This window comes from Carassius carassius, chromosome 14 (genome assembly GCF_963082965.1).
Source record: "Carassius carassius chromosome 14, fCarCar2.1, whole genome shotgun sequence".
Taxonomy (NCBI): Eukaryota; Metazoa; Chordata; class Actinopteri; order Cypriniformes; family Cyprinidae; genus Carassius; species Carassius carassius.
This window is the reverse complement of record NC_081768.1, coordinates 16,469,511-16,491,172: the sequence shown is the minus strand read 5'-3', so window position 1 is coordinate 16,491,172 and position 21,662 is coordinate 16,469,511. Positions and strand designations below refer to the sequence as shown.

Genomic DNA, 21,662 nt, shown 5'->3' with positions numbered 1-21,662 from the left:
GTTATTCGGTCAAAGTGAATCACGATTATTATCGAAAAATAAATAATTGATACTTTTAATATAATTATGTTAAACAAAAAATATAAAGTTTAATTATATATATATATATATATATATATATATATATATACATACATATATATTATTTATATATAATTATATATATATTATTTATATATAATTATATATAAATAATAATAAAAATTATTATTACAAATTATTATTAAAAACAAATTATCCAGAATTAACAAATCATTCATCATTGAAAAGTTCAAAAATCATTGCTAAAAAATAAAATAAATAAGCTTAATATATCAAACAACAAAAATCTATATAGTAAGTTGTTTATGATATACTAATCCCTCTGATGTACCTCTGTGTGTTCCCTCAGTATGTGAAGCTGATGAACTTCGAGGAGGAAGTGCGAGCTCACAGGGATCTGGATGGGTTTCTGGAGAGGGCAAGTATTCTGCTGCATGAGGACGAGGCCTCTCTAGACGACGTGTTAAAGACGATGCTCCTCCACGTCTCGCAGGACCCTCACACCGCTGAGCCCAGCTGCAACTTCGAGGAGATCATGAGCTCCCTCTTCACAGACGCAGGGTCACAGGAAGTCAATGGTGAGTGTGTTTGTTTTTATTTGTGTGTTATTTCATGAAAAGCTTATGAAAGGTTGCTCAATACCTCAGAGAGCTGATTTGACTGACACCTGCACAGCAGTTTGACGTTAGTCAATGTTATTTTAATTTCAAATTATTTATAAATTATAATACAGATTTTACATAAAAAAGGGACAGAAGAATGAGTAACAGAGGGAACAGACAGAAAAAAAGAGTTTAAAAAATAATTAAGTCCATTTCCATCCCTGCTGACCCCATAGCTTTGAAACTCAGTCAAGGATGTGTCAGCGAGAGGGCTTGCTCTGAATGACCCCATAAAGAGAAGTCAGGTGATAATCACACTCTTCTGTCCAGTCATTCACACATTAGACTCACTGGAATTGTCAAACCTTCCCAGAGGACACACAAGCCTTTATGACAGTGATGAAGTCAAAGAAAATAAAGACGAATAAAGTAAAGCAAAAGTTAAGGAAAGAGCAGCTGAAAGGGGAAATACAATACATATGAAATATAAATGAGTACAAAATGTATAATTCAAGATTCAGTACATGAGATATTTGAGTCAATAGTTAAGATACTGTACAAGAACCAAATTAAAAGTCTTACAAATTATCTCAACTTTAGTTGAGTTAATGCTGGAATACACTACATCACTTTTGTACAGATTTTTGTTGCTGTTTGCAGAAAGTCTGCAGATTTTGGTCAGTCAGAGCTGACGGATTTCACAGAAAACCACATAATCTACAATGGGCACAGATTGAGATTTTGTACTACTAGACAAAATGTGTGCACACCAAAAAATAATTTACAATGATAAATTGTAGAGCTGAAACAACGAATCGATTTAATCGATAAAAATCGATTATTAAAATAGTTGTCAACTAATTTAGTCATCGATTCGTTGCTAAATAACTTTTATTTGCCGTAAGCGGCTCATTTCGTGCATATTTCAAATCTGCGGTGACCAAAGTGTGGCAGTAATGAGCCACCGGAGGTTTTACTCAGCCAGTACAGCAGGAGAAGTAGCGAATAGCCAATAGCTGGCCTCGTTTTATGTCACGTGCTTCCCGAACAGCGTCTCTGCAGCATTTAGCGGGATGTGGGAGACTGGGAGTACTTTAATTTGAGCCTTCAAAAAAGAAGAGTAACCTGTAAACTCTGCACTACTGAGCTGTTTAAGGGGACGTTCACATATCGCATCTTTTGCGCGCTCAAGTTCGTTCTTTCCAACACCGCACCGCATCGAGTTAAAAACATCTCAACTTTTCAGAATGCTGCAAGCGCATCGCGGGTCATGTGACAAGAACTAACCAATCAGCTTCATCCTTTCCCGTAACAACGTTAAAAGCTCAGTCAAGATGAAAGGAACAGCTGATCATAGTTGTATATGGATTTCCATTTTGAAATAAATTTAGTAGCAGAGCTACTGCAAGCGATTTTTTGAGCTGCAAATCCATTTATCATTTGCTGAAATTTCCGCGTCTTCAAGGAGAGAGCACGTCATGGTTGCTTATCAAAGGCAGACGCTTCAGGGGCGCTTCTGCCCGAGCGCTTTGGAAAGAAGGAGAAAGCGGCGCGCCTAGCGTTTTCCACGCGTTTTTAGGCACGATATGTGAACGGCCCCTAAGACTTTTATTTGTGCAGATTCTCCAGTACAATGTTGTTTGCAAATGTTTAGTCGTAAAAGCTGATAACATTGCTTTTTAACAGTTAACATTTAAAGCTTTACAAACATGTTCTGTGATCAGTTTGTAGTTTACCAGTTCAAAATTCAGTCGTGCAGCCTAATTATGACTGAATGAGAGAGGTAAATGTTTAAAGATATTTGAAATGCACTTTTTTTTTCTAAGTATTCACTGCTCTTTTTCACACAGCAGGTTTTTTGTGTGTGACTGTCCAATTTTTTTTTCTGGACAACCTTCTGATGGATTTTACTTTAAATTGTGAGTTCCATTCAGGTTTCATGCCACTGGCACTTTATTCGAAGGATTGTTTACAATTTCACAGCAAAAGCTATAAAGCTGTTTCCCAGTAAATAATAAAATACAATGCACTGCAATTTTATTCTGTTTTATCCTTATTCTTCGTGAAAATATGTTCTGAAAGATTCCTTAATAAGCTTCGTTCGGGATGTTAAACTACTTTAGGAGCTCTAAGGACTGCCATGGTGAAAACATTATTTTAAATCTCCTTGTGAAATTTGCTAGAGTATGGGTCAGTGTTCTGATTGCAGAAGAGTTCGAAAAAGGATTACTAACACAATAAAACAAATCCAGGTATATTTTTGATTAGGATATGACAGTGCAAAATGGTTAAAATCTCTTAAAAATCTATGCTGAAGGATAAAGCATTTATTAATAATTTACTTGGGGGGGAAAAAATGGAAAAAACTAAAATATAAGTACATAAACCGATTAATCGATTAATCGTAAAAATAATCGACAGATTAATCGATTATCAAAATAATCGTTAGTTGCAGCCCTAATAAATTGCAAGCCAACGTAAAGATGCGAATAGGCATGACTTTGCACGGTGATGCGAATGCTGCAAATTGGGTAACACAATGTTGCATAAACATGTTGTTGTGCAAGCCAGTAAGCCAAGATCTTATTGAGACGTTGCAGAAGAGCATTACGCAATGTTTTTATTTGCATGAGTGACATGAAAAGCATCCCAAGAGCAGTCTAGAGCAATAACACAATGAAAAGTTTCGCTTGACTTTTGATGTGCATACCATCTAAAATGTCAAATATGATATTTTGAGTCGATTCTAGCAAGGAAGTGCATGTTTTTGCATGTATTTGTAGTGTTTGGGACAACTTGAAAAATCTAATATTGTATGGTCTTTAGTTATTAAGTGTATGATGCCCAGTTTTTCTCTGTAGCCATTTACAAAGTTGGCAGGTATATGATGCCTAGTTTTTTCAAATCGTTTCAGATTTCAAAATTCGTGTAGTGTATTCCAGACTTTACACAATAATTTATACATTTTATCATAGTTTTTTTGTGTGTAGAATTTGTGGATTTTTTATTTATTTAATTAATTAATTTAGATTCAATAAAATGCTGTTTAATTAAAGGTGCTCTAAGCGATGCCGGGAGTCGTAACTTCTTGTTGACGTTCAAATTGTTGTCAAACAAAACGGAGGCTAGCTAGACCCTCCCTCCTCCTCATCCGTGCACTAACCCCCCAAACCCCAACCCCAAATCTTTCTTGTCGGTTATTGGCTGGAACAGTTTGTTATGTTTTGTGGTGTGGGTGAGCCCAGTTTGTTTTTCTTGTTGTTTGTGGAGCCTGTGGTGTCTAGAGAGACCCCGTTTTTTTACAGTGTGTTCAGGGGACAAGCAGCTAGCGGATAGTGAGGAGATGTTTGCTGGATGTGACAAAAAATGTTTTGGCCTAAAAAATGTGTGACATCACTTAGAGCACCTTTAATTAATTTATTTTAAGAAAACATCTTTTAAAGACTGACCAGCATGTTCAAATCTGCACATTACTGCGGCTATCATTAGATCTACTCTACCGGGTCATTTTATTCACTGGCCCCTGGACACCCAGCATTTTCTAAAAATGGCCCCCAAGCTACGTAGTTCAAGTATCCCTGCTTTATGAGCTTAGCTGGTATCTGTATCACTAACTTCTTCTCTCTCAGGAAGGCGGACAGATTCTTCCAAACACAAGAAATCTCTGGCATACTCTCAGCTAGAGGTGATGCTGCACCACCAGAGAATCAGATTAGAAACAGGTTTTTCAGTTCATGCTGCTTTTTTAAATGATTAAGGTGACTATATAGTGAGGGTGTTTTTGGCAAACTGAATGCCTCATATCCTGATTTATACATGTTTTAAACCCCTAGCATTTAAATTAAGCACCTAATTAGGACTTCCTACTAAAAACACTTACGAGAGACAAGGGTATAGGAAACCTTTCATTGAGAGTCACAGGTTGGCATATTATATGTTGCAATACACTCCACACACACATACTCAACGCTCCAATATTTTCTATATTGATGATTCAATTTGTAATTTTTGCTCACAGATTCATTCAGAGTCTATACAAATGATTTCTTGAATCAAAATGCAATGCAATAAATGAAATATTCATGACAACACAACATATATGATCACACTATCAGGCTGCATGAATGTGTCATTTCCTTCTGAGACTTTTACAAGCTGGCAGCACGCTTTTTCTGGATTGTATTGATCGTTTTCAGCTCACCAGTAATCTCTGTGTTCTTATTATCGTTGCCAAATTCACACTGAATACACACAGAATATTATTGGGAACCAATGAAGTCCAGTCCTGGACTTTATTGTGCCATCACTCCAGTACGGTCTAACACGGCACCTAATCCGTGCCTGGACTCAGTCGGATCGCGTGAATGGTGAGATGTGAATTATCGTTAGTTGAGTTTGTTTGTTCTTTTTCAAGTCTAGGGATGATACATTCCCTCTTGTCTCTGTTGCTAGGATACATAGCTCACATGTGAGTGAGAATCATATCAATGATATGAGCCTGGGAACATGCAAATGAACCGATGTGTGATTGGATTATGAAATGCAAATGTCATGAATATGATAAAGTATGATCATTTGGTTGAGAATCCACGAATGGGATCTAATTGTGAGCACATTGATTGTATGTGCATGTGGCAGGTCTTTAACAAACAGGCATGCAACCAAAGTCTGTCAGTCTGAAGATCACATTAGAATGAAATGGGAATTAAGATCCCATTCAGCTAAGATGCAAGCACAATGAAATATTTCATCTGAGTAAAGAGACCTGAGCATCTGCCTGACAACCCAACCCCAATTAGTGAGAGAGAGAGGGAGGTTCGGTCGGTGTGTCTGTGTGGGTGGTGGGTTATCTGAATTTGTGTCTGAGAGATGTTTCACTCTTTTTGCTTCCTTTAAGGGTTCACAACATGTGTTTCTGTACTCAACCTAACTTTAACTCTTTCCTCTCCAAGCTGAACTCTGTTTGTGTGTGTGTGTGTGTGTGTGTGCCTGTGTGTGTGCATCTGCGTGTCTCCCAATTCTCTCGCACAGACAGGTCGGCGAATTTCATTTTCTATGACAACGGTAAGAACGATATGATCAGATGTGGGATATTACCCACAATTCATGTGTGTTTTCTCCCTGAATGCTGATGTTTCCAGTGGATGTGATTGACACGTACCATTAGTCTGACAGACACGCGAGTCTGTGTTTTCTTATTCAGATCCATCAGTTTGCTGCATTTTCCATTTGATGCAGTGACACAATCCAATTTGAAATCAGTATCCACACATTTGAAATGACAAGATTCGGTGTTGTTTTAAAAGAGTCGGTGGTGAATGCTGAGTGAATCCCTTTCCCGTGATGGTGCTTTAGATTGGGCTGTATCATTGCCTCTCTCTCTCTCTCTCTCTCTCTCTCTCATTCCTGCCTTATTGCCGTTCGGCTGATTGGCTGTGCATGAATTCTGCTGTTGTGATTGAAAAAGTCCACTGTCATTCTGATGTCTTTTTCTGCTTAATATTTATGCAGCACACACACACAATGAGTGAACAGACATTTTAATATCTTGAGGAAAAGTCTTTAGTGTGTGTGAATAAAAGCATCCCATTCCATCCTGATGTCCAGGCCTCTGGCAGTTATCAGAAGGGGTGAGGTGCGGCTGGCCTGGATGATTGCCTGAATGTTAATGCGTGTATTTTAGGGCTGGACGATATGGCCGAAAACATTATATCTGGGTATTGTGCTTTTTGACAAAATGCAAATAGCGAAAAACTATTTGAAAATAACCAAGACATAGATTCCATATATTACTAACTAATATGTGTGTTTACTGTGTATATTTGTTATGTATATATAAACACACACACATTCAGTTTATATTTTGAAAATATTTACACATATACAAATATATTTAATATACAAATATAATTTTTTTCTTAACTATACATGCGTGTGTGTGTGTGTATATATATATATATATATATATATATATATATATATATATATATATATATATATATATATATATAATAAATACATATTCATATCATAATAAATACACTGTAATTTAAAATATAGTAAGATATATAATATAATATAATTAATATAATATAATATAATATAATATAATATAATATAATATAATATAATATAATATAATATAATATAATATAATATAATATAATATAATATAATATAATATAATATAATATAATATAATATGTATTTTTACTAAACATTTTAAGCAAGTAAAATGCCACACATCTCTTAATATTTTTCACAAATGGTTGACAGTTTTATTTTAATATCATTGAGACTACTTTACTATCACTGAATTATTGATCACTACGGTGAATTTTTTTCAATTATTTTTCATCAATTATTTTAGTACATCAATTCACACTAAATGAAAATGAGAAATGTTGCCTCTGCAATTAGCTGAAATAAAGTATTTTTTTATTCTATTTTATTTTATTCAGTGTTTATTTCAAGTTACATTTTTATGGTTTTAGTTATCTATAATAACCCTGATCTTATCACCCTACTCACATATTAACATACAAGTTGTTACAAAATGAGCAAGTGTGAAACTGTTCTCCAGGCACAGTCCTTCATGAACACAAAGTTTTCCTTCATGAACACAAAGTTCACAATTATCTCAGCTGTTTCTCCTCGTACCAATTCAACGGTCTTTATATTGCAATATATTGTTCCATTGATACGTTTCCCTCTTTTATCCCCTCCTTCTCATTCTTTCTCTCTTCCTGTCTATTTCTTGATGGTGCTGAGTGTGTTGTCATGGTGATACCCATCTGTCCACGGTGTGAGTGTGTGATGTCTTATTGATGAGACAGTGTGACTGTGTGCCAGAGACATCCATTCTGCCTGCTAAACAGTACACACACAGACACACACACACACACACACACACACACACACACACACACACACACACAAATCCACATACACATATTGTTTTTGCTGGTCATGCTGAACAACTCACACCTGTCACCTCTGCCAGACTGAGGACTTATATACACATACACATACACACATGCTTTCACACTGCTTGTTGTTAATATGCTGGACAGCTCACACCTACACAAGACAGAGGGCAGGGACGCACGCGCACACACACACACACACACACACACACACACACACACACACTGATTGATTAATTTGAATTAAACATTTGGTGGTGTTCTTGGAAAGGTCTTCATTGTCACTCACGCTGGCTGCACTAATGTGTATTGTCCTCTAGTGAGCTTCTGCTTCTGTTCTACCTTGATATGCATTAGCCTTTTTATATAGACTTATGTGGACTTTGAATTCATTACTGGTCCTTCCATCAATTCACATCCTCTTGTTTGTTTTTGGTGTGTTCCATCATGTACAGTGAAAGTCAGTTGACTTAATCTTGGTGTCAAACTCATGATGTGCAGTACTCTTGAAGTGGCATCCAGATTGAAGTTAACTTGAATTGATTGTTTAGTTTCTGTCTTCATGCATGGTCATCCATTGTCTGTTTTGCATGGCCGCTCACGACTGACCCCTTGCCTTCTCTCCTCACAGTGCATCTATTGTCAGAGACGCTGCAGTGTGTGACGGCCACAGCCACAGGGATCCAGTACCAGCAGTCTTGGCTTTGTATCCTGTGAGTTACCTGAATCTATCTTACCTGTAATGCTGACATTTTAGAGGTTCTAGAACAGGGGTGTCTGAAGAACTTCCACAAGACAGTACACAAAATAATTATAACTAGGACTGGCAAATTAAATGGCATATTTAATTAAAATTTGGGGGTCAGTAACAATTCTTTTTAAATAAATTGATACTTTTATTCAGCAAGGGTGCATTACATTGATTAAAATTCCGAGTAAATACATGTATATTGTTACAATAGATATATATTTAAAATAAATACTTTTCATTTGAACTTTTCCTGAAATAATGTATTAATTGCTGCTGAAAATTCGGCTTTACCATCAGAGGAATATAATATTTATATAAAATATATTAAAATAGATAAAATTCGTTTTTATATTTCACATTATTAATATTTTACTGTATTTTTATCAAATAAATGGAGCATTGGTAAGCATTACTGACTTTTTTCAAAAACATGAAAAAATATTTCCAACACCAAACTTTTGAAGGGTAGTGTAGTATATATAAATATTTAAATATTTAACAATAATAAACAAACACATTGTTATATCCAAGTAACATGTAAACTACAGTATGTGTTAAGTGATTAGCAGTTAAATTAAAATGTTTTTGTATATATATAAATATTATTGAGAATCATTAATTCAGCATATAATTAATTAGATTTTACTGTATATCAATTGATAGCCCTAGTTTTAACTAAGACATATTTGCACCCAGCTGGTATAAATCTGAAATTAATTTAATGACCTTCTGTTCTAACACAAATGTGACCCTGGACCATATAACCAGTCACATTTCTTTTCTTTTCCATTAATGTATGCTTTGTTAGGAGAGGAAAATATTTGGCCGAGATATAACTGTTGAAATCTGAAATCTGAGGGTGCAAAAAAAATCTAGACATTGAGAAAATCGTCTTTAAAGTTAGCAATGGATATTACTAATCAAATATAAAGTTTTGATATATTTACTGTAGGAAATTTACAAAATATCTTAATGGAACATGATTTGTACTTAGAACAGTTTCTTCTAGCGAATGCTGTCCAGAAAAAATATCAAGATAAATGGAATATTCTGAGGTCAATGTACAGAATGCTCAGAAAACATATCTGTGGCAAGAGTACAACATCAGATGACCCTCATAGACATAGGACACCTCAGTACAAGACAAGGTAGCAGACTTCAGAGTCTCTGTGAGAAAATGCAAAAAAAGCGATCAGTCTGAGAGATTCGGTGAAGAAGCCGGGTCAAAACATGCATTATGAAAGCAGAAGCTTTTGCCAGTATTTATTACTTTGCCACTGCACTTCTGTGCCAGGGAGTGCTTGGATCATCAATTTAAAGTAATTTATCGCCTTCTCTTGGGTTAAGATGTCTTCATAGTGTTGATGCATTGTGAGCTGTCTATAAGGAGTTAGTCAATTGAATTGCATGTGCTCCTCCCATCTCACATGAAATTCATGGTTCTGTCTTTAAAATGAAACTGCTCATACAAATAAAACCTTATCAAAACTTAAAATTCTGATAATAAAATACTGCTGGAACAGTTTGAGCATGGACAGTATAATAATTTCCTGAGGCCAGTGAGGAGGCAGATGGCCTCAGGGAAGAAGTTGTTATCATGGCAAGATGAACTTGTGAGCATGACTAGCGTGTCTGCCCGAGGAAGGATAGGTGAATAGGTGATGCTCATGATGTGATGGGCCTGAGGATCTTTCGAGTCCTATTTGAGGTTCACAGGGGAAATGTAATAGATTACAGATTACAAGTTACCCTATTTAATATGCATTAAGTAGTGTAACTGTTTCAATTACTTTAAAGTAATGTAACTGATTACATTTGATTACTTTTTGGTTACATTTGTCAATTTCTATCGAATGTTTTAAGCAATTAATAATTTTCAAACATTTAAACCAGGCAGGGTTAACCAAGTGTTAACCTTTTCATACATAAGTTTAATTTAGTCCTACATTTTTTTTCTCAGTAACTGTAATGGATTACAATTACATTTTTTTTATTTAAATGATGTTACTCTGTTACATGTAGCTAGTTACTTCACAACACATACACTACAGTTGAAAAGTTTGAGGTTGTTTTGAAGGAAGTCTCAAAGGCTGTATTTATTTGATCAAAAAAAAATATTGCAGCCATTACTCAAGTCTTTAGCTTTACATCATCCTTCAGAAATTATTCTAATATGTTGCTTTATTGCTCTAGAAACATCTCTTACTAGTTGTGCTGTTTAATAATTTTTGGGGAATCTATGATGTATTATAATGAATCATTTCTGACTATGATAGTAAGATTAAAATAATAGCATTTAGTTTAAATATTTAGGACACTATTTTAACGATCTAAATGCAAAGTGTAAAGTGCATGGCACAGGTGCACTCAGGGCATTTCCAAATCCACTTTTGCTATTTTAATGATGGAAAAACTTTGTTTTTAATGGGTTGTCTTTAATGGGTTGTCTTAATTCTCTATTTTCTTAATAAGTAATGGGCATAACGTTCAATAAACCAGTCCCATTCCCTTTCAAGAGAGAGATGTGCTCACACCAGGGTGGATCGCTATTTACATGGCAGAATTTGTTGGCAGAAACAAATTTTACAAATTTTCAAGCGAAGAAACCGATCTGCTCGTGGGCGATGTTAAAGCAGAAATACACTGACTTATGAAACACACTGATTAAACTGAGGAGTTCAACGAGTGATGAAATTACCTGTTAAGTGGCCAGTCAATCTTTCAGTCTTCTGCGTTGGATGCAGGCTTTCAAATAGCTCCGTGCGATGAGTCAATTAATATAAGTGTGTGTATTGGCACGAATGTTCAATTAATAAGCCAATTTCATTCATCATTATAATGGGGCGGTCATACTGCACTTTTCGTTCCATTGACTTCCATTCATACGCATGCGAATGCGTCAGACCGGAAACGCAAGAAATTTTGCATTTCGCTGCGTTCCAAAGTTCAAGTTTGGTGAACTCTGACCTGCGAATTCGCATCACATGAAGCTGTGGGACAAGTAGAAGATCGATACGTCACTGCGTGACCTCACTTTAACGTTACAGAAATTCAAAAATGAAGGAAGCGCTATATAACTTTAGCTGTAGCGCAGTGTCCTATTTTATATAATACATATTTAAAATATTATAAAAATAAAATAAAAAAGAAGCTGCATGGTTCGCAGTGTCAGTGGAAACAGGAACAGATGGTACATTTGAATGAGGACGCTTTATAATTTTTTTATTGCTTAGGGTGTAAGTATATATTTATATATAGAGAGAGAGACAGAGAGTACAATGTAATAAGACGCTTTCGATGCCGTCGCAAAAGACACAGTACAAGCACATATTAATCCATGTGATAATTGAGGAGAGACCGTTTTATCTTGCTCCTGCCCATATTCGCAGTGGCGTCTGAAATAATTTTGCACGTTTAAAGTATAGTGTAACAGCCCCTTAAGTAGTAATAGGCTGAATTGCAAATTGGTAGCCTAATTCTAATACACGCATTGAATATCCATCATTACATTTTTATATTTATGTAGCCTACACAATAATATTCTTTTACACTGTAATCCTTTTGTTTTTAATATTTGGCATGTTTGTGTGATGTGCATCCCTGTGTGTAATAAGTCAACGTGCACTGTGGACCCGCCCAGAGGTGCATTTTCTACCAACACGCTCTTTAAATAACAAAAAAAAAAATTGCGCCATTGACTTTAGACTTTAGGCCCGGTTTGAGTTGGTCTATGGCGCAGTCTATTTTCAGCTCCTTAAAATAGCAATGCGCCAGAAATGCGCCTGAACACATCTCTCTTTTAGACCAGCACGCCCATGGGCGCACAAATGCATTTGCTAATTAAACGATGTGGTGCTGGATGGGAAAATGCGAATAGACTGAATCTAGCAAACACACTTGCGCTGCACCTTGCGTCGCATTGCAAGGGGTGTATAATAGGGGCCTTAGTATATTAAAGGCAAAAAATTTAATTTTTCGCTCCTAGAGGAAGTATTCAAAAGTTTGATGATGCTGTGACTAAGTGTGGAATCATGGTAATTGTCATCTTCATCCCTACAGCCAATGCAATCTGACGGGACTCGGGCAGAAATCATGTTCATGGATGAACTATTAATTTATTAATATAGTAGAATAAATCAGGCTGAGGCTGAAAGCCGTCTAAGCGAAACGAGGCCGCTGAACAGGTGTGACACACAACTCGAAAGCAGCGGAGCTTTTATTATGCCACAGTCTGTTATCACAGCCAAGTTCTGTTATAATGCTACTCATTGCAGTCGTTACCGGTCTATTAAAATGTATAACGAAATCAAGGGTGTATAAAGTCATTGGCAGGCGACACAATGACACTATGGACACGGTCCATGTCACTAGGTAAAATTGCTTATTTCTCTGGATTTAAACATTCTTTGAAACATTTGGGATCATGTAAGTACACAAGCCACCAAAACAAATAACACTGTTCTAGTGGTTTTTGGATATTTTAATAAAAAAAGAATCTTACATATTGTGCCTTTAAGTCTTTACTGTGACTTTTGATAAATGTATTGCTTGCTGAATAAAAGTATTAATATCTTAATTAACTATCTTACTGACCCCACATTTTTTGAAAGGTAGAGTATTGGCAAATATTTGTCTGGTATTATAGGTATTTTGCTCATATGCAATTGTTAATTAGCTTATGTCTTTAGAGGAACAGGTTTGTGTTAATAACATTTAGAAAGCTAAATTTAAATCCGGAAAACTAATGGAAACGTAAGGTTAGAGTTTGCTGAGAACTCTCAGAGATGATAAAGCAGGCCTCTAATTGTGTGTGGAATAAGAAAATGAAGATCATGTCAGAGACTCATTAATGGAGCTCAGCTAGTAGCAGTATTTTTGCAGCCCATCTACACCACAAGCGAGTGATGCAACAAAACATCTTCGTTTATTATAATGAGAGCATTAGGAGGAGTTCAGATCTCACTGCGCGTGCAAAAGGTACACTGTGGGCTCAAACAGTTGTGTGAAAGTGCGGAGTAATCCCCGTGTTGTCACACTTGCAGTGTTGTCAATGATTATAATGGGAACATTCTGTTTTGCCACATCGCACAGCCAGCAGTGTGAATGGGGCATCATTCCACACTGCTCTGAATATTTGTGGGGGTTCAACTAGCTTTATGAAGCAGATCACTGCAAAACAAATCAGACACACACACACGAGATATTAGGGCTGTCAGTCGACTGATTTTTTTTTGTGTAAGATGTTGCACTACACTTAGCGCTTAGTGCTACACGTAGCTGTGGAACATAAAAGATAATTTGAGAAATTGGGCTTTTTTTCTGACCAATATCTTGAACTTAACGCATAACTGCATTTATGGAGTTGTTGACCGGCATTATATTTATCAACAGTCAAGTGTATGAAATGTAAGATGATGTAGAGGTTTGGGGTGGGGCCAGTGTTTTAATACGTTAAATTGATAGCCCTAATATATATATATATATATATATATATATATATATATATATATATATACATACATACACACACACACACACACACGGTTTGCCACTGATTAGCTTTCCTTCTTGATATATCTCCTTCCTGACCGCTGCTTAGGTGTCTTACACAGTTTATTGTGTAAATAATGATAGATTCTATATTAAATAGAAATAACATATTTGTACAAATTTTAAAACAGTAGTGGTGGGCAAGGCTAGAGAAAATAGCCTTTGTCAACAAGGTTGTATCAGTGTTTTTGAAGAAAGATTACACAAAACAAACATTAAACGAAATTTTGTGAAATTTTGAAAGCTGTTGATGAAAGTAAACTTATTCTGGAACATCAAACTGTAATAGTGGATAAATTACCTATAGGAAAGCTCACAGTGGGCTCACTTTTTGTTGAGACTGGAATAATAGAAGCAGTAGTGGAATGAATGTTACAACTTTCTTGTTACATTTTTTTTGTTACATCAACAAAATAATAGATGACCTTGAGAGCTCCCTACTTATTATCTCTAAAATATGTTCGAATTTTATTGATGCTAACACAAGGATATTAAGAAGTGGCGTTTCACACAAGCACACCCACACACAAAGGTGTGTTGTTGAGAGATGGACTTTTTTAACTTTAACACTTTTGTGCATTTGCGTCAGGTGACTCTGTCTCTCTTAGTATCCCACACATTTTTTGCAGCAGTTGTGTCATGGATGGTTTTATAATTATATATATCATTAGGCAATACTTTTGCAGAAGTAGCTCTTGTAATTTTCAAAAGATAAATGCAACTTTTAAGTGAATCATACATCGATATCTTTAGAATTCACATCTGTCAAAATCTACTACCTGCTAATGAGTCATTTATCAAAATAAATTGATCCCCAACAAACCTTATCTAACAGACATCTGCAGGTCATGATTAAGTTCTGATGATTCATCTACTTTCTTTCAGAGTTTTCGAGATCCGCCAACACATTTTCCTTCTCAACACTTTTGCTTAACAGCTGCCAAAACTTTTATCAACAGCCTCCAAACTGTAGCAGTGTCAGGCAGCACCCAACATCAGTGCACAAACTAACATGTCTTATTTTCTATTGACAAATACAGCAAGTTAAATGGTGTGATTTTTCACCAACATCTCCCTGTTAAACGTAAGCAGCAGATATATGCACAGTGCTACAATTTACATTACCACCTGCTTAAAACAAGTGGTAAACTGAATTTTATATAAAAGGGACAATTATGCAAATTTTCTAGTGATAATGGCAGCAGTGATTCATTGAATTATGATAAAATGAAGGAGAACAGCATTATAACTGGGCTAATATCCAGAAACACATTGTAGTCAAGTGCACTTTGTGCATTTTAAAGAACAAAATCAGGTGGCTCATAAAAAAAACTTTCTGCATTGTAGGAATATTTTTGCAATCTACTGTATCTATCTATCTATCTATCTATCTATCTATCTATCTATCTATCTATCTATCTATCTATCTATCTATCTATCTATCTATCTATCTATCTATCTATCTCTATCACAGTGTAATAGATAGATAGATAGATAGAGAGAGAGAGAGAGAGAGATAGATAGATAGATAGATAGATAGATAGATAGATAGATAGATAGATAGATAGATAGATAGATAGATAGATAGATGTTAATTGTGAATGAGTATATTAGATGTATTCATTCACCTGAGATCTTAAATTTAGAGATAATAATCAAAAGTCATTGAAGACCCTCAGACCCTCTTTGTGGTCAGAAAAAGCCCTAAGTGTGGTAAATAAAATAAAAAAGGCAGAGTTCAGCCAATGGCCCATACTAGCCTATTGAGCATAAAATTTGTGTTTCTTTGAATTATGTGTGGACAGTTTTATGGCCAAGAAAGGGAAACAAGTGGCAATGTTGGTTGACCCACAGCAGCTCTATGTCTTTACATTTATAGAAAATAAAACAGAGCACATAAATGTGGTTAATGTAAGGCTGCAAGGTTATCAAAGTGCTTAGAGAATGACATGACAGGGTTTGAGTTTAGCAACTTACTGTTTCTGAAATTACCAAGTCAAGTGAATTGAGTGCTTTTATCTTTTCTTTTTTAATATAGTAAATTGAGTTGATATTAACCTCATAATAGATGGCCACATGCCTGTAACAAAAGATACTTACTTTATAACTTTATAAGCTTAAAAGAAAACAGGAAGTGCCTTTTTTGCCACCCGGACCACAACCAAATTTTACTTTGACACCTCTGTCTAATAACTTTCTGTAATCCCATTAGACCTCAACCAATGGATTTGTTAATGTGTTTGCTGTGCTCCTGTTACATATTGAATTAATCTGATACTGTGCAAGGTACATTAAAACACTGTGTAAATCGTAAAGAGGACTTATGATGATTTATGAACTCTTTGTGACAGCTGTAATGTGAAGAACCTGCAGAGGCGGCACGTGTGTATATCACGCCTGGATCGTCCACAGAACTGGGGGGAAAACTGTGCAGAAGTCCGCTATGTTATCCTTATTCTGGCACCTTCAAAGATGGTAATATAATCACACAAACACACACACACATGTTGGGTTTCCAAGTTTTATGGGGACATTCTGTTGGCATAATGGTTTTTATACTGTAAAAACTGTATTTTCTGTCCCCTTACCCTGAATCTACCCCTCACACAAAACTTTCCTCTGTTATAGATTTTCAAAATGTATCATTCTGTTTGATTTATTTTATAAGCTTGTTTCCCTAATAAAGGACCAAAAAATGTCCTCACAAGGTCAGAATTTGCTGGTATTACAAACACATTTCGTCCCCATAACAAATACCAGGGCCACACACACAGACACACATAATATATAATGGTTATTATAGTATAACAGCCAATATACTATTGGTTTAGGATTAGTTGCATGTAAAAATTAACAATTTACTGTTATTACTATAGTAAGTACATATAACATATAACAAGACAATAATGTGTAATTTTTTTAATTTAAATTTAAATTCAATTATTTTTTAAATAATGTTTCAACACTCTTGTATTTGATATGATTGCTGTTTCATTCTGCTTTCTAAGGAAAGGTTAAAATCATGAGAGTAATTACAGTTTTGTTCTATTGACGGTCCTAGTTTTTAACAGTAAGAAATAAAAACAAAATCTGAATATTAGTAAAAACAATATTTGTTTCTCTGTTTGTGTCTCATATTTGAAAATAATCTGTATTTGTGCACATTTTTTTCATTAATATATAGAAAAATGTTTTTTAGATAATATTTTAATTTTAATTCAAAAATAATGATGGAGAGCACATTTTTATAAATCATACTTTTTTCCACATACATGGTTAAAATGATTACTTGTTCAAATATAGGAGAGACTGTGGTATTTACATAAAAAAAATAGGGAAATAGACTAGAAAAAGTGTCTGTTTGCTCTCTTTTTAAACAGTTTTCTAATTTTGACAAATGACTAGATAATAAAATCAGTGTTAGGCACACTAATACTATCATGTTCAAGTTTTAAAGTCCTGCTCCTGTGTTTCTTGTTCCCCCTGTAGTCTCCCTGTAGAGTCTTTAGGGCCCCTGGCTCCCTCCAAGACCACTTTGTGGATCTCTTTGTGTCTGTGTTTACATCATAAATCTGTGTGTTTGTGTGTATGTGTTTACATCTGTTTACATCTAATCACTCTCTCTCTTTCTTTTTCTTTCTCTCTCTCTCTCTCTCTTTTTTCTTGCATGCACTCATCTCTTTCTGTCCTCTGCAGTTCAGTACAGCAAAGTGCTTTTGCTTCGTAATCTTCTGCTCTTCTCACAAACTCAAATCACATTGCACACACACAGACAAGCAAATCTTCTTATTACATTGAAAGCTGGATTGTTATGCCTGCACTTGTAGTTACATCCTCTTTTCTTGCATTGTGTTTTAAAACAATAGACAGCACTAATGTTATATAATTGAAATACCAATTGGACTCAGTCCATAAGATGATAAAGCATTTTCTGCTCAGAAAATGAAGTGATTACTACATTGGATATTTCCTTGAATAGTAGTCGTAAATGAGTAACGATCGCCAAATATGTTTGATCTCTGTATTTGACGTTTTTCAGAAAAGCACTAAGACGGCGATGGAGCTGGGCAGGACGTTCGCCAGCATGTTCTCGGACATCTCCTTCAGACAGAAGCTGCTAGAGAGTAAAACCCAAGAGGAGTTTAAAGAGGCACTGCTCATCCAGAGGTACCACCTGACTGCTGCCAAGCGTAAAACCACGGCTGTGGAGGGCGAAGAGACAGACCCACACAGTCAAAAACCACTGAAGGTGTGTGCGCATCGTAGTGTGTGCGCATCGCAGCGCATGCACAGATGCTTAAGGTTCAGATCTAATTGCTTTAATGCGATTGTTTTCCACTATTTTCTCATTTAGTCCTCATCTGTCGCTTTCTCTTTCTCCATTCACCTTTTCCTGTTTGACTTACACTCCAGTGATTAAGTTCTACTGAGCATGTAGCAGCTAATGAGAATTTATCTTGTTTGTTACTCCGGTTTGACGCACACACACAAAGTCCGATTCGGCATATGTGAACATTAGACCACCCTGGCTGAGGTTAGCCGCCTGTAAAAGCCCTCTGTTTTCTTCTCTGTAAAGACAACAGCGGAGGCCCAAATAGTTGTGTTTTTTGTTTTTTTGCGTTTTTTCACTCCATCACACATCTGAGGAATGGTAACCAGGTGGAGAGGATCATTACTTTGTGTGTGTGTGTGTGTATGCATGATCACTTGCGCGTGTGCACACTAAAAGCTATTCATCTCTGGCAAGCGACCAGGAAAGGTCTCTCTCTCAGACACACGCTGTCATGATGAATGAGTGTGGCTCAGTAATGAACACTTAAAGCTGTACGACTTATTTAAACATATCCTGAGACAAGGTTCTCTCTGACTGACAGAAAACGAGCTTCTCTGCCAAAAACAGGCTAAATTGGGTCATTAATGTGAGATGGACAAACTGCTCCGCTGCCAAATCCTGACCTGTTAAGCCTATTAAAATTTGATTAATTCAACAAGACTCTATATTTGTGTCTGCGGACAAAGACACACACATACACACCAGGGCTTCCTACCTCACTATAATTGGTCTTAACTACAAGCTCAAACTTTTATACTGTAAGGTTCAAATTGTTAACAATAGTTGGATTTTTGAATTATGAACTAAAAATAATTGATATTTATATCATTTATTCATTATAATGTCTACATTTACTAATACATTATAAAGTTTAAAGTATCAACGAACAATAGAATATTTATACAGTACTCTTTAAAAGTTTGTGGTCAGTAAGTTTTTTTTCTTTCTAGAAATTAATACTTTTATTTAGCAAAGATGCATTAAATCAATCAAAACTGACAGCAGATATATTTATAATATTACAAAAGATGTCTATTTCAAATTCATCAGTGTCATAGTTTCCGAAAAACATTAAAAAGTACTGTTTTCAAGTACAGTATATTAGAATGATCAGCATATTAGAATGATTTCTGAAGGATCATGTGTCATTGAAGTAATGATGCTGAAAATGCAGCTTTGCCATCACAGGAATATATTACATTTGAAAATATATTTAGATATAAAAAAGTTGTTTTAAATTATAATAATAAATATGACAATAGTCAGTTTTACTGTATTTTTCATTAAATATATGCAGCTTTGGTTATTCTAAGACAGGAGTTTTCAAAGTCTAAGAGAGTGGGCCTCCCTTTTGACACAACTTACCCAATGGCACGCAAGCACACACACACACACACACACGTTTGTTTTTGTGAAAAGTGGGGACATCCCATAGGCGTAATGGTTTTTATACTGTACAAACTGTATATTCTATGGCCCTACACCAACCCTACACCTAACCTTAATCCTCACAGAAAACTTTGTGCATTTTTACTTTCTGAAAAAAAAAACGAATTCTGTATGATTTATAAGCGTTTTGAAAAATGGGGACATAGGTTATGTCCTCATAAGTCACCCTCTCCTTGTAATACCTGTGTGATACCTATGTCATTATACAAAGTTGAGTCCTGATATGTCACAAAAACAATGCAATGCGATATGAAGCTTTAGTGGCCTTTCCATTTAATTTGACAAAATCTTCCACAATATTTTTTCTGAACTTGAAAGGTTTGAAGTTTTCTCTGGAAAATTCTGGAGGTTTTCCTGCTACCTCAACATGCTTGGTTTCAAAGTGTTGCCGAAGTTTTGTTGGTCTCATGCTGTCATTAGCCAAAATTTCTTTACAAACCACACATAAAGGTTGTGGTTCATCAGTTGGTCCTGGTTTTTGGTCCTTCTCATCATATTAAATTCAGACTGCAGACTCACAATTAAAATATATAGGACAAAATAAAAGGTCATGCCAAAACACTAAATAAACAATAAAATATATATTAAAAAAATATTATAAACGTATATATGCACACATAAATCCACAATTACAAAAGTGTACGGATCAAAGACAACGTACATTAGAATATGTCCTGACACAAAAATGTCATTCAGTGTAACAATATTTATATTTATCTTGTTAGGCATATTTAAAACATGAATCATTTGATGGCATATTAAAAGACTCTATTTAAGCATCACATTGCAGCCCTCAAATACCAATTAACTTTAAATCTTTATACTTGGCTAATGTGACGATCGCGACCAGTGAAACACAGGGAGAGAGAGAGATCCAAATGCAGGTATTTAATGAGGGGTAATCCAAATCGTCGTAAACACAAACCAAGGTCAAAACCAAAAAGCAGTCCAGAACAAACAAACAAAGGAAAGGGACAGGAAAGGGAACTCGGAAAACGAGGGGTCTCGGAGGGCGAGAAGACAATGAGGAATCTCGGAGGACGAGAAGACTGGAAACACAAAAGGTAAGGACTCCATACAGACAACATGGAAAGACAGGTATTTATAGGGAGGCTAATGACAATTAAGTGAATGCACCTGGTGCAATTAGCAGGAGTGCAATTACTGTGATGACAGGACAAGACTAGTGGAATACTAGTGCCTATGGTGACTAGAGACTAGACAGCGTGGGAAGGGAAGACCAAAGGGAAGACCAAAAACACAAAGAGACCAGGAGGGAGGTGGAGCGGCAGAGGACCAGGGGGAGGGACGGAGGGCCAGGTAAAATGGGGAAAACAAAGACAAGGGGACCAGGTAAAAGTGGGGAAACAGAGACAAGACGACCAGGTAAAATGGGGAAACAGAGACAAGACTACCAGGTAAAATGGGGAAACAAAGACAAGACGACCAGGTAAACCCAGGGAAACAGAGACAAGAGAAGTACAACACAAAACAAGGAGTCCAGGAGGGAGGTGGACCGGCGGAGGCTCAAGGGGAGGGACAAAAACACAAGTCCAAGTCCAGGAAGGACATAGCGTGGCGCCCACCAGGGCGGAGCAGATGACCACCACATCCGTGCGGTCAGAACAGCAGCCCCCCAGGGCGAAGCAGAAGACCACCATGTCCCTGTGGTCGAGGCCGGAGCCCCCCAGGGCGGAGCAGAAGACCACCACAACCGTGTGGTCGGGACGGGAACCCCCCAGGGCGGAGCAGAAGACCACCATGTCCGTGTGGTCGAGGCCGGAGCCCCCCAGGGCGGAGCAGAAGACCACCACAACCGTGTGGTCAGGACGGAAGCCCCCCAGGGCAGAACAGAAGACCACCACAACCGTGTGGTCGGGACGGAAGCCCCCCAGGGCAGAGCAGAAGACCACCACGTCCGTGTGGTCGAAACTGATCCCACCAGGGCGGCGCCGAAGACCACCACAGTAGGATCGGACTGGCAGAAGAGCAAGTCGGGTAGGACAAGT

At 36.4% G+C, this 21,662-nt stretch overlaps 1 protein-coding gene across 6 annotated transcripts in view; it reads left to right on the top strand.

Annotated features, from left to right (window-relative positions):
• Positions 1-21,662, top strand: part of LOC132157169 (solute carrier family 4 member 11-like) — a 91,674-nt gene that overhangs the window by 45,369 nt on the left and 24,643 nt on the right. For 4 of the 6 annotated variants that reach the window (XM_059566384.1, XM_059566387.1, XM_059566385.1 and 1 more), the window contains exons 5-9: positions 392-620; positions 5,676-5,708; positions 8,202-8,283; positions 16,223-16,346; positions 17,911-18,120. In XM_059566384.1, the coding sequence (XP_059422367.1) occupies positions 392-620; positions 5,676-5,708; positions 8,202-8,283; positions 16,223-16,346; positions 17,911-18,120 (678 nt within the window). The remainder of the gene's footprint in view (positions 1-391; positions 621-5,675; positions 5,709-8,201; positions 8,284-16,222; positions 16,347-17,910; positions 18,121-21,662) is intronic. The other 2 variants (XM_059566386.1, XM_059566389.1) reach the window with 1 other exon arrangement.